Raw genomic sequence first — 17,613 nt, 5'->3', positions numbered from 1 at the left:
GGAAAAGAATGTTCTCAACAGGATAAACTGAGGGTGCAAAGGTCGTGTGACAGTGGAGAGTCTGAGGTGCTCAAAAAATAAAATAAAAAATAAAATAAAATAAAGCTCATATGGCCAGAATGTAGTTAAGAAGCCACTGTGGGGACAGCAGGGTCCAGGCATGTACAATCTTGTAGATGATGACAGCCTGGATTTTACTTTAGGTTCAATGGGAGTGACCTTACGTGTCCTCATGCTGGACTGTAAGCTCCCTGAGGTGAGGAGCCTGGGCTTTTCATCACATCCCGTGTGAAACAACACACACTGAATGTAGGAATCCCTTCACATGACCCTCACCTTACCAAATGCAGCTAGCTGTGACTTTGCCATATGCTAGTCAAAAATGGAGTAAGGTGAGAGGCAGAACCTCTTGAGCTGCTCAGGGCTCACAGATGCTCCAGGTCTTCAACTGTCATCACTGAGCCCCAGGAAAGATCACTGTGTATTCTGTGAAATATTTGATTGAGTGCCTGGTAAGTGCGCAACCTTGTTGTAGACACAAAGGCTATTGCAACAAGTAACAGTGACACAGACCTGGGCCCTCACGAAGCTTACATGCCAGGGGAGGGAGACAGCCAGTAACCAAAATACATTAGAAGGATGATGTTACATGACGGGGAGAAAATGAAGTAGGTCAGGGAACAGGAAATGGGGTACAATTTCGATATTAGTACACTGGCTTATATGTCATGTCTCCTTCTAAACATCTCAGAGAACTTCCTGATTAGCCTCGGAATGCAGGGCACTAAAAGAACTAAGTCATTATTTTACATAAGGTGAAACAGGATCAGAGAGGCTCAAAAACTTCCTATGGTCACACAGCACATCAGCAATGGAATGAGCACATCTTTAAAATGCCTGATAACAGGATAGATGCAATGCTAACGGCCAAAACTTATTAAGTATTTACTATGTGCCAGGCACTGTTCATGTGCCTTTTATGTCTCATTTTCTATAATCCTCACAATGGCCTCCTGAGGTGGGTACTACCATCTCCATTTTACAGATAACATAACAGAATTGGAAAATAGCATATAACGTGCCCAAGAGCACCGGTTACTGAGTGGTGGAGCCAGGATTCCATTCCAGGTTTGCTTCCAGTGCCTGTGCTTATAACTTCTCCATCCAAAGCTACCCGTGCAAAGAGAGTGGCTGAGAAAAGAACTCTCCAGATATCTCAAGATGACTAGGATCTATCCCTCCCTAGGGTCAGCTCCCTTCTACCCTTTCATGAAAAAACATAAGAAAGCCGGAAGCTAGAGTTGGAGGGTTGCATAAGCAGTCTCCCACCATTACACCCAGACACCACCAAGGCAGCCACTCACTACTGCCCCATTGACAGCCCCATTGCAATACGTACGTGCAGTTTGTTGAGCAGTACTGCATCTGTTGTGCTGTTGGCCCCAGGCTTAGCAGCTTTCCAGAACTGCTTCTGGGCAGAGTAGCGGTTCATGGGACATAGCTTAAAGAGGCAGTCTAGAAGTAAAGCAAACAAACAGAAATTGCTATTGAGGGTGTATAGACACTCAGCCTAGGAAAAAAAGGCTTTCCACTTTAGAAAATTACATAAAATTACATCATACATAGATATAAAATGAGGGTACAAAGCTCTCTGACAAATCTCTTTTTAAATTTAATTGCCACCACCACTGTGTGAGGGTACAGACAAGGAAACCAAGGCTTACAGAAAGTGAGTCACTTGTCTGTTCTACAGAACTAGTTGGTGGCAGAGCTGTCCAAATTCAGTGTTTTGGTTTCTTTGTTTGTTTTGCTTGTTTGTTTTTGTTTTTAAGACAGAGTCTCCCTTTGTTGCTCAGAATGGGTACAGTGGCACGACCTCGGCTCACTTCAACCTCCGCTTCCTAGGTTCCAGTGATTCCCCTGCTTCAGCCCACTGAGTAGCTGGGACTACAGGCACGTGCCACCAAGCCTGGCTAAGTTTTTATATTTTAGTAGAGATGGGGTTTTGCCATGTTGCTAATGCTACACCACAGTTATCTCCTTTCCTTTACAATGAACAAATAAATACAAGGACAAATAGTCCTTGCTGTATACAACAATGCATACAAGCTTTTTAAAAATATAAATCCAACTCTCTTCAGTACTATTCAGTTTAGAAAAAAATATTACAGGCCTGGCGTGGTGGCTCATGCCTGTAATCCTAGCACTTTGGGAGGCTGAGGCAGATGAATCACTTGAGGACAGGAGTTCAGAACCAGCCTGGTCAACATGGTGAAACCCCGTCTCTACTAAAAAATACAAAAAATTAGCCAGGTGTGGTGGTACGCGCCTGTAATCCGAGCTACTCTGGTGGCTGAGGCACAAGAATCGCTTCAAACTGGGAAGCAGAGGTTGCAGTGAGCCAAGATCACACCACTGTACTCCAGCCTAGGCGGCAGAACAAGACTCCATCTCAAAAATAAATAAATAAATAAGATGCTTATTTGGAGGGCTCTCCTAGGGCAGTGGTCTCTTCAGTATTGTGTGCAAGATGACCCTCTATGGTACAGAAAGAAAATCTATAGACTGGCATTTAGATAGTCTGTGCCCTTTGTCCCCTCACTCTCAGTGCACTGTGATGTGCTTCCATTTAGCATGCCTCGGCTTATACAACTTTATACATTGTCTTATGTGGTATAACCAACATTCACAGAATGGACAAGTGGCTTCAAAAGATTTCTGCAGAAAAATCAAAACATCAAAGATAATAGTAATGAAACCCAGCAAACCAAAAAAGGCGGAACCAACCCTTCCCTTAGAGCTCTTGTAAAGTAAAAAGAATGATGATCTCATCAGATCTGGAAAAAGCCAGACATTAAAAATCATAAATAGAACCACTTAAAATATTGTTTTTAATGATGAAAATTACCCTAAAGCATCTGTGTTTTAAGGTGTTAATGATAATATGAAACCATCATAAATAATAGAATATATTATTGTTCAATCTTAATCTGAGTTATTTCCTTCTACTTTCCACTTGTTTTATATGCCTACAATATATTACTACAATAATACGTGTTTGTAACTTTTAAAAACACACACATACACACACACACACACACACACACACACACACACGAAGTGTAGGGTATAGCCACCAATTTTTTTTTTTAAGAGATGGGGCCTTGCTATGTTGCCCAGGCTGGAGTGCAATGGCTATTCACAGACAATCATAGCACACTGTAGCCTGGAACTCCTGGGCTCAAGCCATCCTCCTGCCTCAGCTTCTCAAGTAGCTAGGATTTGGGCTTCACCAGATTTTTCTGACAGGGATATGTCATCAATAAACCAGTAACAACTCTAGGAAACCAATATTTAAAATTGACACTCCCCGTGAAAAGTTTACATTTTGACATACTGAGTTTTCAAACAGTAAACATCTGTAGAGTAAAATTAACGAACTTAGAGTGGATACTGATATTCAGAAAAATGACACCCTGAGAGTAGGTCTGGACAAGCACTTAAGGAAATTATTAACTGTACACTTATTCTTACCTATTCATTAAAACCGATTCCCTTAAAGTACCTTAAACAGGTAAATACCTAGTTATTGTTCTAGTCCAGTAAGTATCTCAAAGTGAGAACAATGGATTTGCTGTCAAGCATATAAACACTAGGTCTTTCCTTTACTTCAGATCACTCTTTCTTCTAGTCAGGATCAATAATTAACTGTTACTATGTACTGCACACACAAATACCTGAGATTGTTCAGAAAAAAAAATAAGAATACTTAACTGTAGAATAGGTACTTTTCCTGTTTCTGTAATCTCCTTCATCACTGAATATTTCTACCTAGTCACAGGCAGTTATAAGGCAAATATGGGACCATGATAGCTATCTTTATCAAGAATCTAATCCATCTACTGAAAGTAATTTTTACTGCATATGAAAGATACTCTCTAGGACTTTGCAGAACAAAAGATACAGCAGGAGACCAGTTTAAAAGACTAGCCTGCTCTCCCCACCTCTTAGGAAAGGCACAGGTCATGGTCATTTGCTATATTAGTAGCAATTTAATGACATTATTTCCAGAGATGCAGTTTTCCTACCAGCTTAATATTAGTATATATGAATTATCCGTTCACTCCATGAATAACCATACACAACTAAGAGACAATAGTTTACATTAAATATCCCATCTTTGACACAGGACTGAACATTACTCCAAAGCATCTATGTGTTTCAAGGTGTTAATGATAATATAAAACTATAATAAATAACAGAATACTGAATTATAGTTTAATTTTTTTTTTTTTTTTTTTTTTTTTTTTCCCTTGAGATAGAGTCTCACACTGTCACCCAGACTGGAGTGCAGTGGTATGATCTCGGCTCACTGCAACCTCCGCCTCCCAGGTTCATGTAATTCTTCCGCCTTAGCCTCCCAAGGTGACCGGAATTACAGGTGCCTGCCATCACGCCCGGCTAATTTTTGTATTTTTAGTAGAGACAGGGTTTCACCATGTTGGCCAGGCTGGTCTCGAACTCCTGACCTCAAGTGATCCACCCACTTTGACCTCCCAAAGTGCTGGGATTACAGGTATGAGCCACTTCACCCGGTCTTATTGTTTAATCTTAATCTTATTCATTAACTTCTGCTTTCCTCTAATTCAGGAATCTGGGTTGGGCAAGAATGGCATCCTTAATGACCACATGACTTTTTAAAATATTCAAAATATTTAAGTCACTGGCATTAACATTTGACACATGACTTACTTTATGGACCAAATGGGGTTAACAGTGTCAGTTTTCACCAATAGTAAGTTATAGAGAGTAAAATGACCTATTCTTTTCTCTCCAACATGCTTCATATGATGACACTAAATGGTATGCATTCCAAAAAAAACTGATTTAGGAAGATGTGGGGGACAATCAGGGTGTATTCATGATGCCAAAGGATAACAGACAGTGGAAAGTATTTTACAACTCTTCACGGTACCACCAAGTCAAGCACCTCGCCTAACAAAGGGGCTACATCATAAGCTCTAAACTTCGGATAACTTTACATTCCCCTAAGGTGAGAGGGTGTATTTAAATAACGTCCATCCAAGCAAAGCCTTGCTCTAACTTCCACACCAACTATTTTCCTTGGGAAAAACAGAGCATTGCATTGCATTAAGTGTATTTACAACCAACTGTCTGTGTAAATATAAGAGACGCTAACATACTAGTAACAGAATCAAATTAGCCTTGCTGATTTTGCCCTGCCTTCCCAGTTGCTTAGCAACCGATTCAAAGTGAAAATTAAATTAAGCAATTCAAATGTAATGTTAGAATAACCTTCCAAAATTTTGCAATTTGTAGGTTCCATATTGCCCTTTGCTATTTGGATGGCATAGCAGAGCAAAATTAAACTTCCACTGGGTCCTAATACTCTGCTAAGTATAGAAATGTACAAATACAGGAAAACCAGAAGAATATATGTAATATTTATTTGGGGGAAGGAGAGCACATGTGTGTACATGTGTGTATGCATACATGCACACACACACACCACGGTTTGAACTCACCCCAAAGAAATGCCACAAAGAATGTCTTATGTGACAAGTGTTATTTTAGGCCTTTGAGGAATAAACTAAACTAGCTTTCAAAAAATTACGGTGGAATATTCCAGAGTTTGAGCATATGCCACATTGAGTTAGCAAAGGAGAATGCAGTTAAATAAAGGGGTTGGAGTAGGCGTTAAGGGGCTGGGTGGGCTAGAAGCCAGACAGAACAGGCAACAGGTGAGCTTCCATTGTATCAAGGGCATGCTGGAGCCTGGCTGGAGGGAGAATGCTCAATTGCTTTATAGATGAGTTTGACTATCAAATCAGGACTTGTGGTGCACACTTAAGAGAAGATGGGAGCAAGGGGAGCCACAGGTGTGCTTCGAGCACTCTGGGATGGGGCAGAAGCAAAGCGAGAAAGCAAAAAAGTCAGCCAGCCTTCAGAGGTATCCACGCCAGTGACCAAGTAAAAGAATAAAGGTTGCCAGAACAGCAGAAACCCCACTGTGTCCACGCCCTCCTCCCCGCTGCTAGAACTTCCAACTCGAGAGTGTAAGGTCTCTGAAGGCAGAGACTTCTGTTTTGTATGCTATGGTAGCCCAGAGTCTAAAGACTGAGTAGGAGCACAACAATGGTGTTGAATTAATGATTTAAATGTGTTACAATCCCTAGTGCTCCAGAAACAACTGCAGATATGTCCACTGAAGTCACTTTCAGCTCTAAGCTTCCCAGTGTTCATTCTTCGATTCAATTACTACTTATTAAAATGTTAGGCCGGGCGTGGTGGTGGTTCATGCCTGTAATCCCAGCACTTTGGGAGGCCGAGGCGGGCAGATCACAAGGTCAAGAGATTGAGACCTTCCTGGCCAACATGGTGAAATCCCATCTCTACTAAAAATACAAAAATTAGCCGGGCATGGTGGCATGTGCCTGTAGTCCCAGCTACTCGGGAGGCTGAGGCAGGAGAATTGCTTTAACCCAGGAGGTGGAGGTTGTAGTGAGCCGAGATCGCACCACTGCACTTCAGCCTCGGTGACAGAGCAAGACTCCATCTCAAAAAAATAAAAAATAAAAAAGTCTACTGTGTGCTGGTGCAAGACTGGATGCTGAAAATGCAGCAGGGATCCAGTTGCACAAGTCTGTTAATACAATACCAGTGACAGGGACAAACTGGTCAAATATCCATGTTGAATTACAGCAAGCTAGAAGTATTATGGAGGCAAGATTTATCTATGGACTCACTAGGGCTGAGGTGAGGAGGCAACACTTCCTACAGGGTCATCAGGAAAGGCATTTCTAGGACTATGGCATCTGAACTTGGAATTGCAGGATGAGAAGGAAGGAGCCAGCCTTCATAAAACTCGGGCAAAGCCTCTCAGGCAGAAGCAATAGCAAGTGCAAAAGCCCTGAGCTGGAAGAAAACTGACAGACTAAGTGGAAAAGCAGGGCTGGTAGCAAGCAGTAGGCAAAGGCTAGAGCTGCAGGAAGATGAGGCTGGAGAGGCAAGCAGACGCTGCACTGTGTGGGCAGTGTAGGCCACGGGAAGGCATCGAGTCATCCTAAACACAGTGTGAAATGACACAAAGGCTTTAGCAAAGGAAGAGCCTGGTGTGGCTGATGCTTCTAAGGGAGCTTTCATACTGGTGATTGATATGGTTTGGATCTGTGTCCCCACCAAATCTCATGTTGAATTGTAATTCCCAGTTTGGAGGTGGGGCCTGGTGGGAAGTGACTGGATCATGGGGGTGGATTTCTCATGAATGGTTTAGCACCACCTCTTTGGTGCTGTGCTCATGATACTGAGTGAGTGCTCCAAGATCTGGTTGTTCAAAAGTGTGTGGCACCTCCCACCTCGATCTCTTGCTCTTGCTTTTGCCATGTGATGTGCCTGCTCCCCCTTCGCCTTCTGTCCATGATTCTAAGTTTCCTGAGGTCTGCCTAGAAGCCAAGCAGATGCCAGCATCATGCTTCCTGTACAGCTTGTGAAACTGTAAGCCAATTAAACCTCTTGTATATCTTGTATTTCTCTGTAGCAGTGTGAAAACATTACACTAATATAGTGATGCCTACCAAGAAAGGGAAGAATGAGGGGTGGGGTTGAGGGAAGAGGAATGGACACCGAAAATTGTAATTTCGGCTCTGCTTAGTTGGAGATGCCTACAAAACATCCAAGCTGAAATGCTGAGGAGTAAGTAGGCTGCCCATCAACTAGTAAGTTGAAAATAAAGAACAGTCAGTTATTTAAAGGTGTCAGAGGGTAGGAGGTGGCAGAAAAAGAGAAGGATGGGGAGCTGGAGAGGAGGAAAGCTGAGGAAGTCAGTAGCACAAATCCGCTGTAGCTATACATCTGGAGTGAGGGAGATCCCAATCTTCCTATTCAAAGCCAAAAAATAATTTAATTCAGGCTGACAAAAGCTTGAACTTGATTCAAAGTTTCATAGAGCACAATAAGGCCCTTTCTACTCTCTTTACTGTTCACCACCACCAAAAAAAAAAAAAGAAAAACAAAACCCACAAAGAAAATTAAAAGCAAAAAACCCAATTCCATCTTCTATAAAACCCAAATCAATCTTCTCAAGTTGCAATAAATGAAGATGGAAAGAGGATGGAAGGATGGAGCTTGACAGATGAAGTAAAGTGAGGCCTCTGTTTCTGCATAGAGGTACCATGAAAAAGCAAGCAATTAGCACTGCAGAACCCTGGAAAGGCTTAGGAACTGGGGGCTGGCTCCAGGCATCAAGGGTGACAGGAGTGAGATGAGAACCAGTAGTGGAGGACTGGATGAAAACACAGAGGAAGAGCAGTCAGACCCCTGTGTCCACCCACCCCATACAGTCCAGAAATCTGTTCCTTCTCAAACCCTGCAGGAGACTAAATCTTGGGAGAAAATGGACCATTGAGGCTCTGCAGCTGCATGTACCATGTATAATGAAGGCACGTAAAACTGAGGAATAGAAATAGAAATAAAGTGACTAAGTAAAAATCCACACCTGGGATGGCGAGATGCACAGGCTCCACCCCAGCCAGGCTCCTCTCCAGCAGGTGTCTGGAACATTGTCTTCTAACTATAGCTCAAGGCCCAAATCTGGTCCACTGCAGACCATTTTTGTATGACTCACAAACTCAGAATGGTTTTTACCTTTTCAAATAGTTAGGAAAAAAGTCAACTATAATATCCTCAAAGACTGGAGATAATAATCATAAAGTGAAAAAGCACATAACTTTAAAATGCAACCAAATAAAAACTCTGAGAAATTTAAAATGCAATGATAAAAAATGTTTTAATGTACTGCAGAAAGTAGAAACAAAAAACAGAGAAATGGAAGGGGCAGAGGAAAAAGAGAGAAGAGAGAAGGAGAGGGGAGAGGAGAGGAGGGGAGGGCAGAGAAGGGAAGGGGAGGGCAGAGAAGAGCAGGGGAGGGCAGAGGAGAGCACAGGAGGGCAGAGGAAAGCAGGGGCGGGCAGAGGAGAGCAGGGGAGAGCGGGGCGGGGAGAGGAGACCCGGGCGGGCAGGGGAGAGCAGGGGAGGGCAGAGGAGAGCAGGCAAGGGGGAAGGGAAGAGAAAGGGTGGAAGAGGGAAAGGGCAGGGGAAGGGGATGGAAGTGGGGAAGGGGCAGAAAGGGAGGGAAGGAGAGAGGGAGGAGTGAGGAGAGAGGTGGGTAAGCAAAGAAGAAAGGAGGAAAGGAAGGAAGGGGGGAAAAAGAGGGGAGGAGGAAGGGGGAAAAGGGGAAGGGGCAGGAGAGGGAGGGAAACTTGGGGAAGGGGAATGAAGGGGAGAGGGAGGAGTGAGGAGAGAGGTAGATAAGGAAAGAAGAAAGGAGGAAAGGAAAGGAAGGAAAGCGGGGGAAAAGAAAGAATAAAAAGGGGAAGTGATTAACAGAGCAATCCATAGGTCTAATACAAGAAAAAATTCAGAAAAAGAAACTGAAGCTATGGAAACAATCAAAGAAAAATACAAGATAATATACCAGAACTGGAGATGACTCCCCAGGTTGAAAGAATCCAGTAATTCCCCAGCATAAGAAAACACAGACCCATACACGTCATCGCAAAATTTCAGACTAATGGGACAAGGAGAAGATCCTTAAGGCTTCCAGCAAGAAAAAAAAAGGCTCAAACAAAAGAAGAGGAGTAAGAATAACATCAGACATCTCACAGCAACCCTGGAAGCTCAAATATAACAGAGCAGTCTCTTCAAAATACTGACTGAAAAGAATTCTCAATCTAGAATTCTGAACTGTATTGAAATCACAACGTATGAAAGTACAATAAAGTCAAGTCTAAAATCAAGAAGCTGCTGGAGGTTGTACTCCACCAAGAAAATGGAGAGAACAGTTTTGAAATAGTCCTTTGGTTATTTATCAGAGGTTGCCCTGGCCCAGCTCAAATGCCAACCCTTTGTTCTATAGTCAAGATAGTATGCTTAATATGCTTAATACTAGTCATCCATCCCACAGACAGAGGTGAGAAAGAAAGTCCCACAATGACACCATGTAGGTCATGTCACTGCCACAACCTGGAGCAGAGGCAAAATGCTCCAGGGACAGAGGATGGTGGTGAGGAACAGGAGGGTCAGATCATCTGATGGATCTAGCACATGGAAAACATGCTGAGGAATTGGAGAGAGGGAAGACAGTAAATGCTACAAAAGAGCTATGCAAATAAAGAAAAATAAGACAATCACTAACTCCAGGGGAAGGCTGCCTATGAAAATTCCAATATATCTTTGGCTCACTAGCGAACAATATTTACATAGTCATAAAAATATTAAGACTGAATATTAGTTTAGCCAGAAAACTGGGACATAACTCTAGTGGGAGGATGGAGGAGGAACAGAGAAGTGTCACAAAGCTAACCTCATCTATAACAAGTTAAAAATGTTATTTAAAACACACTAATCTACAGACATCAAGAGACACACATCATCTAGAAACACAGTGGTAAATATCAGAAAAAAATGTTAAAATATTTGAAATTGTTGCCTCTGGAAAGTGAGAAGGCATGAGGTGTCAGACTGTTATGTTTATCAGTATTTGACTTTTTTGTGGTGAAATTCACATAACATAAAATTAACCACTTTAAAGTGACCGATTCAGTGGCATTTAGTACAGTTGCAATGCTGTAAAACCATCATCTTTATCTAGTTCCAAAACATTTCATCATCCCCAAAAGGAAACTCTGTACCTATTAAGCAGTTAATTACCCCCCAACCTCCTCAACACCCTGCATTTGACTTTTTAAAGGATATGCATATATCAAAGAAAAAAAATTTTTTTTTTTTTTTTTTTTTTGAGATAAGGTCTCACTTTGTTGCCCAGGCTGGAGTTCAGTGGCACCATCCTTGCTCACTGCAGCCTCAACCTCCAGGGCTCAGGTGATCCTCACACCTCAGCCTCCCAGGTAGTTGGGACTACAGGTGTTAAGCCTGTAAGCCTTTTTTTTTTTTTTTTTTTGTATTGTTTAATAGAAATAGGGTTTTGCCAAGTTGCCCAGGCTGATCTTGAATGCCTGTGCTCAAGCAATTTATCCACCTCGGCCTCCCAAAGTGCTGGGATTATAGGCGTGTGCCACCAAGCCCAGCCAATATTTTAATTTTTTCAGCTACCTTTTGGTACTCAGTTGGTGTTCAGTTTTTCACAACTACAGACTGACAAAAAGCAACAAAATCTGAATCTTATGGTTTGAATGTTTGTCTCCTCCAAAACTCATGCTGACATTTAATGGTCAATGTAATGGTATTGGGACGTGGGGCCTTGAAGAGGTGATTAGGGGGCTTCACTATCATGAGTGGGCTTAATGCCTCAACACAAGAGCTTTTGGGGTTGGGCGGGTCTCTCTCTTGGCTCTTTTGCCCTTCTGCCCTATGAAGAACAGCCATCCTCCCCCTCTACTGGATGCAATGTTTGAAATGCCATCTTGAGAGCAGAGACCAGGCTCTCACCAGACACCAAAACCTGCTGGCACCTTGACATTGGACTTCCCAGCCTCCAAAACTGTGAGCCAACAAATTTCTGCTCATTATAAATTACCCAGTCTGTGGTATTCTGTTACAGCAGCACAAATAGACTAAGACACTGGAAAATGCCAAGTATCAATGGGGATAGAGAAATCTTCCTGCACTGCTGATGAATGCACACACTGGGGCCACTACTGTGAGTGGCAATTGGTATAAGTCAAAGCAAGTACATATGTATAACCTATAACATGTAATCCAGCCATTCTGCTATGGGGCACACATTCCAAAGAAATTCTCACATAGGTTCTCCAATCTCACTACGTCCACAAGCAGAAGGACGTTCTAGGGAAGAGAGTGATGAGAAGGCGCACCGACTCTTCACTGCTTTGGCCTGGAGGCAATGCAACACTTGCATTCACATGTCTTCAGTGACAATGAAATCACAAGACACCGCCAAGATACAGACAAGCTAAGAAGTGAAGTTTAGCTGTGTGCCCAGGAAGAAGATAGGAGTTTCCTGTGCACCTAGCCCATCTTGGCTACAGCCTGTCCCTGAGGTCAACAAATAATCTATTTCATTCCTTCTTATTACCCCACACCCCAGGCAACACTCTGGCTGGAGTTGCAGCAGTTAAATATAGTCCCTTCTCTTTCAGAATGTGAACTCTTCAAAACCATCTCATTGACCAAAAAGACAATCAACAAGCTACCACTATTTTAAAAATTCTTCATTCAGCCACCATATATAAATGCAATTTTATATAGGATGAAATCAATGGGTGATATACACAAGCAATGAACACGAAAAATGGAAGTGTTCATCATTCATATTTTGTCCTGTTTTTGAAAAGGCTAGGAGGAAACAGAATAAAAATTTCAGAAGGAAAAGACAATATGATTAACACAGGGAAGAGAGAGTATTAATTCCCCACCAAAGAGGTTAAGATTTAAAAGTAGTAATGAGAGGGGAATATAAAATCATCCATATTTTAAGAACTAACCCAATTCAAACTTGTTAGACTCTAAGTCTCATGAGGGCAGGGCTTATTTGCTTTATTTATCATTCTATTCCTGATATATTCAGTAAACACAGGATCAATTAATAAATGAATGGATACTCAAGGTAGAAGAATAATCTAAAATTGCAGTTAATACAAGGAAAATCTCCAACAAGCCTTCTGTGAACAAGCAATTAACTCCAGTTCAGTATAAGAGGAAACCAGTAAAACACTGTTGTGTCTGCTGCATGCTAATCACATTTCTCAAGCCATGACAGTAGCCTTTTGAAGTTAAGTGACATTTTCCAATTGGAAATGCCAAAAACCTTCCCATTACCCATCTGCAAAAAACATAGACAATGTTATTAGAAGACAAAAGATGAGCTAATTTTTTCCCCACTTCAGACAACCAGATGCTTTCTCTAAATAGAAAACTCAAGCTGACAACACCCCAGGCTGCTGCCCTCTGCCTTTAACCACCTCTCCTACTTGCAGGACCACCACCCACCAACACACTAATCAACTGGAAACACAAGGAGAAAATTCCTTTTTGACCTCATCTAGATCGAGCAATTTACCTTTTATTTAGCTATTTACAATGATTATTGTATGTGGATCAGCTTAAACACAGAGAAAGGTGTAAGAAGTCAGCTGGGGTCAAGCTCAGTGGCCCACACCTGTAATCCCAGCACTTTGGGGAGGCCAAGGCAAGTGGATCACCTGAAGTCAGGAGTTTGAGACCAGCCTGACCAACATGGTGAAACCCTGTCTCTACTAAAAATACAAAATTAGCCAAGCATGGTGGTGCATGCCTATAATCCCAGTTACTCAGGAGGCTGAGGCAGGAGAATCGCTTGAACCCGGGAGGCACAGGTTGCAGTGAGACAAGATCGCGCCTTTGCACTCCAGCCTGGGCAACAAGAGCAAAACTCCGTCTCAAAAAAAGAAAAAGAAAAAAAAAATCAGATGGAAAGGCAAGGTCTCTCCCCATTGTGGAAGACAAAAAGACAAAAGGGGCCAGAGGTTCCTTCCAACCAGTAGCCCGAACACAGGTACCTGCCCACACGTGGTCGTTCAGATGCCCTGCCCTGACCTCTGCACCTGGAGAGAAGGCTGCCGAAGACTCAGGGCCTATTAAAGACTGTGGTAGCTGGGTCAGAGGTCCAGGGGCAATGTGGAGAAGTGTCAGTAAGGGATGGGAGTCACTGTGACAGAGGCAGCACCCTTCCAAAAGGTTCCCACACACGGACCTGGCTCTACAGCCATGCCTCCCACAGTGCCTGACCCGGTTCCCAGTCTCCCTATTGATTCTGTGAGCTATACAATATTCTTGAATAGTTTCCTTTTGGGCTTATGTTAGTCAGTTTCTGTTGTTTGCAAACAAGAGTCCTAGCTGAACCATAGAGTGATAAGGCATTGTGCTCTGCTGCGAATGAAAATACACAAAGGCTTTCACCATCACCCAAGAAAACGCTGAAAAAAATAAAAGAAAGGGAATCCAGAAACCCAGGTTTCCAGGTTTCCAGCAGCCCTGTCTCCTCCACTTATTGGCTGAGCAGCCTTGTCTATGTGATGAAAGCTCTCTGTGTCTGCATGTCTTCCTCTAGAAGAGATCATCACCCAGAAACTGCATGCCTGTTGTAAAACCTCAAGTTGCATGTCATGCGTCTAACAGAAAATCTAGACCTGAAAGCGCTAAAGTGTTCACCAATCTAGAATCTGACTGAGTTGAAACTCCAGCTCTATCACATGTGAGCTGTATGATTTTGGGGGAAATTATCTAATCTCTGTAAGTCTTAGTTTCCTGCCTATAAAGAGGTAATAACCACATGGTTAACTCAGAAATTAACTTTAAAAATTAAACTACTTTGTTTAAAGTCCTTCAAACAGATCCTGGCCCAGAGTAAACATTCAATAAATACTAGCTACTATGATATGATAGAAGGGATAAACAGGTGACACAGCTATGTTACACTGCAATGCTGGAAGACCACACTGCACTGAAAAACAAATTACTGTTACAACATGGATGAATTTCACAATTGTTATTTGTTTTTGTTTTTTAGGATAAGGTCTTGCTCTGTCACCCAGGCTGGAGCACAGTGGTGTGATATCAAGGCTCACTTCAGCCTCCATCGCCCAAGCTCAAGAGATCCTTCCACCTCAGCCTCCCAGGTATGCACCACCACGCCTGGCTAATTTTTTTGTATTGCTGTCATTATTTGGAGTGAAAGATGCCAAATCAAACAGTCCATTTATACTGAATGAATCCACTTATATGAAGTTCAAAAATAGGCAAAACTAGAGTCACAGCATTAAAATAGTGGTTATCTCTGTCGGGGGTGGGGGTGGAGGTGGAGGTGGTATTTTCCAGAAAGAAGCACCTTCTGGGGGACTGGAAATGTTTTCTATCTCAATCTGAGTGTAGGCCATGTGGAAATGTACATATGCAAAATTCCATCCAGCTATACACTGAAGGCATGTGCATATATGCCTATATATCTGTATACACATGCATATATGAAATACCTCAATAAAAGATAAAAATAAAATGCTTTTCATGTTCTCATGAAAAGGAGGATGATCCTGCTGATAATGGAAAAACAAATTTTCCCTTCATGTAAAAAGATAACAATGTCCGATTTGAACCGCTGGAAAAACATGCTTTGTTTTGTCAGGGTTTGGAGGTTGGAGGTTGCTGGTCTATAAGGAAGAGGAGGAAAGGCAGAAGGGAGAGAGATGACATCACCTACTCCCCTTATGGCCTTGGTATTTGCGTCACCCACAGGAAACTCAGGCAATGAGCACTCCTTGGCCCAAGGTCAAGTGCCCAGAGGAGCTGCAACAGAGGAAAGTTCCCCCCAAGTTCCCTCTGCTGTGAAAGAAAAATAAATATTGGGACCCCCAAATCACTAAGCTAAAGGGAAAAGTCAGGCTGGGAACTGCTTAGGGCAATCCAGCCTCTTATTCTATTCAAAGTCATTCCTCTGAGGGTCACCTGAGACAAATGTATATCTGATTGCTTCCTCTCCCCTATTGTTTATGTAAAAATACAGATTCACTGAGCTAGGCTAAATTGTATATTTAGTGGAAGACTGACAAAGGACTCAAAAGAACGGAACCTTTTGTCTCTTATGTACTCCTAACCTGGAAGTCCCCACTTTGAATTGTCCCGACTTACTGGACCCAACCAATGTACATCTTACACATATTGACTGATGTCTCATGTCTCTCTAAAATGTATAAAAGCTAACTGTACCCCCAACCACCTTGGGCACATGTCTCAGGACTTCCAGAGGCTGTGTCACAGGCACGTCCTTAACCTTGGCAAAACAAACTTTCTAATTTGGCTGAGACCTGTCTCTGATATTTGGGATCCACATATCCAGACAGCTTTAAAACATTAATAAGCAGCAGTTTTGTTGTTTTTTGTTTTTTGTTTGTTTGTTTGCTTTGAGACGCAGTCTTACTCTCGTCACCCAGGCTGGAGTGCAGGAACAGGATCTCAGTTCACTGCAACCTCCGCCTCCCGAGTTCAAGCGATTCTCCTGTCTCAGCCTCCCCAGTAGCTGGGATTACAGGCCCCCATCACCACACCCGGCTAATTTTTGTATTTTTAGTAGCGACGGGGATTCACCATGTCGGCCAGGCTAGTCTCAAACTCCTGATCTCAGGTAATCCGCCTGCCTTGGCCTCCAAAAGAGCTGGGATTATAGGCATGAGCCACTGTGCCCGGCCAATAAGCAGCAGTTTTAAAAGTGTAATCTCTAATGATGATGTCTGTTATGTACTTCAAAATGATCAGGGGGACAGAAGTGGGGGGATATAGAAAAAAACAAAATTAGCCATGAGTTGGTCATTGTTAAAGGTGGGTGTTGAGGTGCTGTCATTGTCCTTTGGTATCCATAGGGGATTGGGCCCAGGACACCCCTTGGATTCCACAATCCACAGATGCTCAAAAGTGCCGGATATAGTGGCACTCTGTCACTCAGCATGAGTGACAGAGTGAGACTCTGACTCAAAAAAAAGTGTCTGATATATTTGTTATGCTATAATTTTATTTGTATTATTTTTAATTGTTGTATTGCTATTTGGGGGAGGTGGTTTCTGAATATTTTTGATGTGAGGTTGGTTGAATCTGTAGATGTGGAACCTTCAGACATGGAAAGCCACTGTGCATGCAGAGTTGCTGTATTTTCATTCTCTCAATTTATAAATAGGCTTAATTTTTTTTACAATAGGAAGTTTTAAAAATCATCTATGAAATTTATTCTCAAGTATGAAATTTTCATAAAAACCAAACAAGTATTCATTGAATTCAAAGCAAGGTTATTTTTATTTTATTTATTTATTTTTTGAGAGAAGGTCTCGCTGTCACCCAAGTTGGAGTGCACTGACATGATCTCAGCTTACTGCAGCCTTGGCCTCCCTGTGAACAGGTGACCCTTTCACCTCAGCCTCCCTACAGGCACATGCCACCACACCTGGCTAATTTATTTATTTATTTATTTTTGAGATGGAGTCTCGCTCTGTCACCCAGGCTGGCATATGGTGGCATGATCTCGGCTCACTGCAACCTCCGCTTCCTGGGTTCAAGCCATTCTCCTGCCTCAGCCTTCCAAGTAGCTGGGATTACAGGTGCATGCCACCATGCCCAGCTAAATTTTGTACTTTTAGTAAAGATGCCGTTTCACCACGTTGGCCAGGCTGGTCTCAAACTCCTGACCTCAAGTAATCTACCCACCTCGGCCTCCCAAAGTGCTGGGATTACAGGTGTGAGCCACCGCACTCAGGCTAATTTTTGTACATATATAAAGTGTTTTTTTTTTTTTTTTTTTTTTGGTAGAGATGAGGTTTTGCCATGTTGCTCAGACTGTTCTCAAACTCCTGTGCTTGAGCAATTCACGCTCCTCAGCCTCCCAAAGTGCTGAGATAACAGGCGTGAGCCACCATGCCTGGCAGTTATTTTTCTTTAAGTCAAGACAGACAGACAGAAAGGGAAGGAAGGAAGGAAGGAAGGAGGGAGTGAGGGAGGGAGGGAGGGAGGGAGGGAGGAGGGAAGTGGGAGGAGGGAGGAGAGAGGAGAGAGGAGAGAGAGGAGAAAGAAAATTTGCCATTCCACCTGAAAACCAGT

At 42.6% G+C, this 17,613-nt stretch overlaps 1 protein-coding gene across 4 annotated transcripts in view; it reads right to left on the bottom strand.

Annotated features, from left to right (window-relative positions):
- The window catches only part of ITPR1 (inositol 1,4,5-trisphosphate receptor type 1), a 353,524-nt gene that overhangs the window by 218,297 nt on the left and 117,614 nt on the right, over positions 1-17,613 (bottom strand). For all 4 annotated transcript variants that reach the window (XM_010365717.2, XM_030921814.1, XM_030921842.1 and 1 more), the window contains exon 5: positions 1,400-1,515. In XM_010365717.2, coding sequence (XP_010364019.1) covers positions 1,400-1,515 — 116 coding nt within the window. The remainder of the gene's footprint in view (positions 1-1,399; positions 1,516-17,613) is intronic.

Source organism: Rhinopithecus roxellana, chromosome 1 (assembly GCF_007565055.1).
Source record: "Rhinopithecus roxellana isolate Shanxi Qingling chromosome 1, ASM756505v1, whole genome shotgun sequence".
Lineage (NCBI taxonomy): Eukaryota > Metazoa > Chordata > Mammalia > Primates > Cercopithecidae > Rhinopithecus > Rhinopithecus roxellana.
Note: the sequence above shows the minus strand (reverse complement) of the source record. Positions and strands in the feature narration are given on the sequence as shown.